At 49.1% G+C, this 6,735-nt stretch overlaps 1 protein-coding gene across 1 annotated transcript; it reads right to left on the bottom strand.

Annotated features, from left to right (window-relative positions):
• Positions 1-2,967: 2,967 nt before the first annotated feature.
• LOC109771947 (uncharacterized) lies at positions 2,968-5,230 on the bottom strand. Its single transcript, XM_020330641.4, has 4 exons — positions 4,856-5,230; positions 4,391-4,508; positions 4,125-4,277; positions 2,968-3,381 (listed from the first exon to the last, which is right to left on the bottom strand). The coding sequence occupies exons 1-4, from the start codon at positions 4,861-4,863 to the stop codon at positions 3,172-3,174; spliced, it is 489 nt and encodes a 162-aa protein (XP_020186230.1). The 5' UTR covers positions 4,864-5,230; the 3' UTR covers positions 2,968-3,171.
• Positions 5,231-6,735: the final 1,505 nt, after the last annotated feature.

Raw genomic sequence — 6,735 nt, 5'->3', positions numbered from 1 at the left:
TCACGTCGGGAGGGTTGGCGTCGGCAAACGAGTTGGAGTTGATGGTGAAGCCGGACGAGGTGATGGACGACATGGCGATGGATGGAAAAGAGTGGTGTGGCGGCCCGTGGAGGCTAGGGTTTGGCGGGGGCACGGAGCAGCAAGATGAGCAGCAGCGAAGCAGACGAGCTGGATACGCACAAGCTAGCTAGATGGGATCAGGTAGATGGAGGCAGCAGCAGTACGTACGGCGCGCGGGCGAGTAGGCAAGAGCGGCGACGGGAGCTAGGAAAGCTACAACGGCGACGCGGCTAGGTTTAGGCAGCGGGCACGACAGGGGCGCGGGCGGCGGCGGCTAGGATGGCGGCGGCGGCAAGGCGGAAGCGAGGTCGTAACCTAAAAAGCTGATACCATGTATGTTGTGGAAATTGCACGATGTATTGCTCATGTGCAAAGACACGTATATATGATGTACAAGAGGTGGACCACGACCTCAACTATACAAAGAACTAAGAGATGGACCCAATACACAGATATGCACAACACATATACTCAACAGCGGGAACAGTAAATTAACTGGGCAATTCTCTTCTTCTTAATTAATCGATAAGGGAATTATTTTGCCTCCGTTTTGAAAAAAAAATGCAGGAACATGCTCTAGGCTATAGCGGTCAAACCTTATGCTTTGTCTCCACAGCTCCTCTTCGGGAAAGAAAGGAAAAAAAGCAGCCACTTCCGGCCGCCCGGCATGGCCGATCGCCAAGACGCAATAAGAGCAAGTATAATAGAACTGAGTCAGCGGATTATAAGAAATAAACTAGTATATTTCTGTTTAGTTAGAGGAAAGAGAAGAGAAGAGAGAAGGTAAGCGGGCTCTTCGTGAAGAGCCAGCTCTAGCACGTGCTCCTAGGCACTTTATGAAAATGAAAGGTGGGTCACATAATAAAAAAGTAATACACTTTTTTGATGTACTATTATACATGTTGGCTATAAGATGGGCTGTAGATGACATGGCACTAGCTTATAGCCAGCAGCTGGCTATACTATTAACCATGCTCTAACCAGCCACGCGCGTGCTCATCGGTTAAACGCACGCACGCACGCGGATCAAAACCAACTTTCCCTCCTGGTCCTGGACGTCGAAACAAGGAAGCGTACGGGTCCGTGCTGCTGCTCTCTTTTGTTCCGCGATTCCGCTACTGTTGTTTCTGTTGATAGTGGTGGCGCCCAGCCTCCGATTGCTCGAGTACAAGTCTTGAAGAAGATAGGGGGGACAGAGAATATATGGTGAGGCCCGTTGCTCGACGATCGGCCGGCTTTTGTTTGTGCGCCCACCCCATCCCATCAGGGCCAAGCTTATGGCTTAAGGCCTTGTATAATGAAAGATGTTTAGGGAGGTGTTTAAAAAAATAAATCGAGTTTTTTTAAGCACCGGCGCCTATTTTTACATGAGAGACGCTTAGTTAAGCGTTTATCCTGTACAAATAAGCATCGGTGCTTAAGGAAAGCGTGATTTATTTCTCTAAGCACCACCCTTAAGCACTTTGCATTGTACAAGGCCTTAGCTTCTGATGATCTGGGGCCCGAGGGTAGGTAGGGAACTAGGGATGCTGCTGCTTCGTGTTGGGAAAGTTTCAGGCGAAAACGGTCGTCATATCCTACCGCGATACGGGATTGACGATGTTGTACATCGTGTTCGTCCACAATGGATGAGTTGGTTCAGAGCACCTACAGCCGAACACGTCAAACCCGTCTCAAACGTCCGGGCGGACGGCCCGGTCGCGAAAATTTGATTCAGGCGGGCGCCTCAAAACGCCTGGGCTGACCGGCATCTCTCATATTCAGTCCAAACGTGACGTGGATGTGGAAGCGTCCGGGCGCGTCCATCATGTCGGACCGGCCGACGATTATTCCTCTCCATCCGCTCGCCGGACCAAACCCTACCCACTTCACTCCACACCCCTCCGCCACCCAAGCTCCCATCCAGCAATCTGCGGCGTGGCGGACAGCGGATCCATATCCTTCACCTCCAGACCTATCGACCCCGAGCTCATCCCACGCGGCCCCGAGGAGAAGATGGCCGTCCGGCTTGCGCTCCGTCGCTCCCGAGAGGAGGCCCGTGCGAGGCAGCGCGCGGACTCCTTCCGTCGGGAATCCATTGCATACGCCCAAATGGCGCATGGATCCGGCGCTAGGTGTACCGTTGTTGCCTCATCGGAAGCTGTGTGGTTCGTCTGGCATCCGAACGCGGTGGCGGTCGCACAAAACGTTGACGCGCGATGCAGCAAGACTCATCGTGGGCGTTATCTGATGCAAACATGGCGCAACTTGTCCTCCATGCGAGGCAGCGGGCACGGGAGGGGGCGACAGGCCTCGTGGCGGTGGACGTCGGTGAGGCGGAGTCGCATTCTCCGGCGCCCCGTGTCGCTGGCTCGTCCCACGACGGATCCATCATCAATCTGACGTCCACCGGCACCGTCAGGGTTCCGGCTCCGACGAGAAATAGTAGGGCATGGGAGACGATGGCGCCTTGAGTCCCGTGAGCTGGCTCGTGTCCCGTGAGCTATGAGAGCGTAGCTGGCGGCCGGACATGATCACGACAGAGCCAGACAAGCTCCGCTTAAAAATCGGTTTACGTTGCATGTAATAATATGAATTTGAGATATCCCAAATTTGGAACGTGCTATTTGAGGCGTGACTAGTCAGTACGCAAACCCGGCCGGCAGGTCCGCGAGTGTTTGAGTGGTCGGATTAGTCAGGTCCGGCTGCAGATGATCTTAGGCCTTAGGCTGGAGTTGGAGTTGGAGGACCCCCGGTTTAAAACAATCAGTTACAGGTGCCTGCTACTCCTGCTTCCAAGCTTTGCCGTTTGGGCAGCTTGTTGGAGCACCCAGCCAGATATATGTGTTGCGATAAATCTGGAAATTCGAGTTTACATGTAAAGGAAATGTCGAGTCCTCGACTTCATTTTCGTTTCCAGCAAGGACGAAGAGAACCTCAAAACTGCGATTGAAGCTCATAGGTCAATTTGTTGTTTCTGACATTGATGTCTCAAACAATATTGGCCTTCTGCCACCACAAGCAGTTACCCAGAACATGTATGCAGATGCATAGATAAGCTACAGGTCGATGCGAAAGTCTATCCCTCGTCAAGAAACAAACCCTTTATATATATAGCAGAACCAAACCCTTTCAGCTGTCCTTCATATCCATATCCACTTCATCCTCTGGCTTCGCATCCACTTCATCCTCTGGCTTCATATCCACCTCATCCTTTGGCTTTGCAGGTGGTGCTGGAAAAATCTCGTTTACAAGAGCCACAAGTTCCTTGGCACGGTCCTCTTCATCCTGCGGCACTCCTCGCTCGTCCTTGCAAAATCTTTTCCCACACTCCTCCACCATCTGCAATGGACAATGGACCAAATTAGATGAATGAGGTCTTAACCTAAAACCTCGAGAAGGTGGGAGGTGAGCCAACAAAACAGCTGTGGTACTTGTTTGTGAACAGATGACGGACTACAACACCCAACGATTCTCTCAAAATCTCTGGACAAGAAAACCAATTTCATTCTGTGATAGCGTAATGTTTTATAACAGGGATCAACGAGTGGCTTAAGGTCTTACAGTAGTTTGGTACCCAAAACATTTGCCAATAAGATTTTGCATGCACATCTATACATGCGAAAGTACAGGAACACACCCAAGCCCAAAGAACAGAGCTCATCTATATTCTATACTAGTTTAATTCAACGATTAAAGATAAACAGATGACCTACAGATGCCAGAATCCATATATAATAATAAACATCCAACGTTGAGATAACTTAGATTTCTTAGCGATAAATCAGGTAGATATGTAACCACACATTTCTGAAAAATGCATCATTGCTACCAAAATATATTTGCACCACTATTTCAGAAATCAGTCAAAGCTGGCCAATGTTGAGTCTTGAGTTTAATCTCTCATCACGATGAGGGATAAGAAAACTAAATATCATAACAAAAGACACTTCTATTCAAGATGTCACAAATGGTCCAAAGTATCAGTATATTATATCTACATATCTTGGTTTGTGCCCCTATCAGCTAACGTAGATAGCATACTAACGGGAATCTTAAGATCAGCAAAATAAACATGGCAATACCGCATAAACATCAGCTGCTGAGGTTGGCCTCCAATTGATAATGTTTTGCTTGTCAGCATCAGTAAGCTTGAAACCCTCACATGTGCTTGCAAATTCAGTAACTGATTCCCTTGTCTGATTGCAAGCAGGAGTTTTCAGGAGGTACTCGTATACCTGTTTGTCACAACAATAAACATGGGACCAGTTTAAGCATAAAAAAGGGACACGTATCAAACAAGGTTATTGAGCATACACATTGGGTCAAGCACCAGAGAAACAACATATACCTTACACTCTGATGCAGCAACGGCCCCCAAACATCCCATCGGATCAGTTTTTGCACCTCTTTTCCGTAAGAAGTCGAGAACTTCGAAGTTGGTGAGATGTCCTGCATTTGCTTTCTCACTACAGAACAATAAAGAGCTTTGGATATTCAGAACTCCAGATTACAAAGACAGCTGATAGATAATGAAGATTCAGATTTTAAATTATTCAGCATCTAGCTATGAAGATCGAGAACTGGGACTAAACACTAACGCGAAACAGAACTAGGATAGGACAATATGTCAGTCCCAGCAATTTATCTGCATAAATTCCCAATCAAACCAACTAATTCCTCTGCGATAGGATCATCGCTCACGGACCATTATGTACTAAACTTAGTTTTGCAAGGGATTGCACAACAGAGAGAGCAGTTTACAGCTACGAGATTGCCATGGCACTGAAATTTTAAACAGCAAATGAGTACTGACATCTTCATCGTCGCCACTGCCGGTGCGGACGGGAGCACAATAGATAGATCGATGCAGTATTGGGGCTGGACTGCACTGGGGCGGCGCAAATTCAACCGACGAGTGTCTCGTTCCGCGTGCTGAGGGGCGGCGGCGTCGTGGTCTTGGTCAGGGAGGCGACGTGGTTGGTTTCGACGGCGGTGACTGGCAGGAGGTCGGAGAACGATGGCGCGATGGTCAGGGGACGCAGGGTGGCAGCGCGCTCAGGGGCGTTGGGGAGGCTGTGGCTGGTTAGCGGGAGGGTGGTGGCGGTGTCTCGCGAGCCGGAGCTGGAGGTTGGCGGCGGGGGTGTGCGAACGAAAGAGGGCTGGGCTAGGTTAGCAATTCGCTTGGGGAAGACGAGGAAGAAGGGCCAAAGGTGGCCAAATGGGCTGGTCAAGGCGTGCCAGCCCCATAGCCCGCGTGCCCGGCTGGCCCGAGGCCCGGCACACATATAATCGGGCTGTGCCGGCATCGTGGCCCGCGGCCATGCCTCTCGCGGACCAACGTGCCGGCATGACCTGATAAATTCTACGCGGACCAACGTGGCTGCTGCCGGGGCGGCCCGCATAATATGGGGGCGTGCCTGGGCCACATGAGGCTAGGCATGTGTCGGTGAACTTTAATCATAGATCTCATCCTTTTCATCCATGGCTCGTTTTTCACCTAGTGATGGCGGCTGCAGGTACGATATTACGAAGAGAAGATGAGACTGTGATCTTTGTAGCATACCAACTTATATTCAACTGTAAGAGCAACTCCAACGGGCCGACCTAAACGGACGACGATTTTGTCCGTTTGGGTCGGCCGCCCGCGCGGCGTCCGCACTATTTTAGATTTGCGTCGGTAGTGCGCCCAACGCGTCGACCCACATGTGACGGCGTGGCCGGCTGGCCGTCCTATTTCAGCAAATAGCTCATTTTTGCATTGCTTTTGCATTCAAACATACACTAATAGAAAAATGGCCTAACGTGAATATATTAGTCCCGCTTTGTAGTTGAACCGGCACTAATGTGACCATTAGTGCCGGTTCAAACGGCTAGGCGGGCGGCACTCATTAGTACCGGTTCATGGTGAACGTTTAGTACCGGTTCATGCCACGAACCGGTACTAAAGAGGCTGTGGCAGGCTGTTGGCGGGCTGGGGCCCCACCAACCCCTTTAGTACCGGTTCATGCCACCAACCGGTACTAAAGTTTCTTAGTTGATTCACCGTGCAACGGTTTTTTAGTCCCACCTCGCTCCGCTAACAGGGTTTTACCACCTTAAATATGTTACTTCTCATACTATCACAACCACTTGGTCTTCATTGAACTCAATGTGTAGGATCTGTGGATGCAATAAACCGGGGAAGATTCCTATTGACAATTCAGATTCTACACAAAAAGATGATTGATGATCAATGTATTTTTGATGTATATTTTTACATGTTTACACGGACGAAAACTCATCTGTTACACCGGCACTTCATTTGCGTTCAGTATGCACCATTCAAAGCCACGTCATCAACTTTCAACCCTTTCTCACATCATTTGCTATTTTTCATGCATTTACTGATTTGTTTTGAGCTAAATGACCCTGAAATTGAAAAGCACTACAAATGAACTCTGGAAAGGTTGAAATTTGGCATGGTATCATCATTTCACCCACATAGCATGTGCAAAAAAACTAGAGAGGGTTACGGCAAAAACTGGATGCACTTCGTGTAGAAACTGGACACTCTCTTTCGAAGTATCAGGGTTTCGGACGAAAACTCATCTGTTACAAAAGCACTTCATTTTTTAAAACTTATTACAACTCCAAACTTTTTATGCGTTCATTATGCACCTTTCAAAGCCACGTCGTCAACTTTCAACCCTTTGT

The sequence above is a fragment of the Aegilops tauschii genome, chromosome 2, assembly GCF_002575655.3.
Source record: "Aegilops tauschii subsp. strangulata cultivar AL8/78 chromosome 2, Aet v6.0, whole genome shotgun sequence".
NCBI lineage: Eukaryota > Viridiplantae > Streptophyta > Magnoliopsida > Poales > Poaceae > Aegilops > Aegilops tauschii.
The sequence above is the reverse complement of the archived record's forward strand: the minus strand, read 5'-3'. Positions and strand labels throughout refer to the sequence as shown.

Excerpts from the sequence above, each read along its gene's own strand:
- LOC109771947 (XM_020330641.4), bottom strand. Across the intron at positions 4,278-4,390 it reads TTGCTGCATCAGAGTGTAAG|GTATACGAGTACCTCCTGAA; the intron begins GTATATGTTGTT and ends TGTGACAAACAG. Across the intron at positions 3,382-4,124 it reads CAGCAGCTGATGTTTATGCG|ATGGTGGAGGAGTGTGGGAA; the intron begins GTATTGCCATGT and ends TGTCCATTGCAG.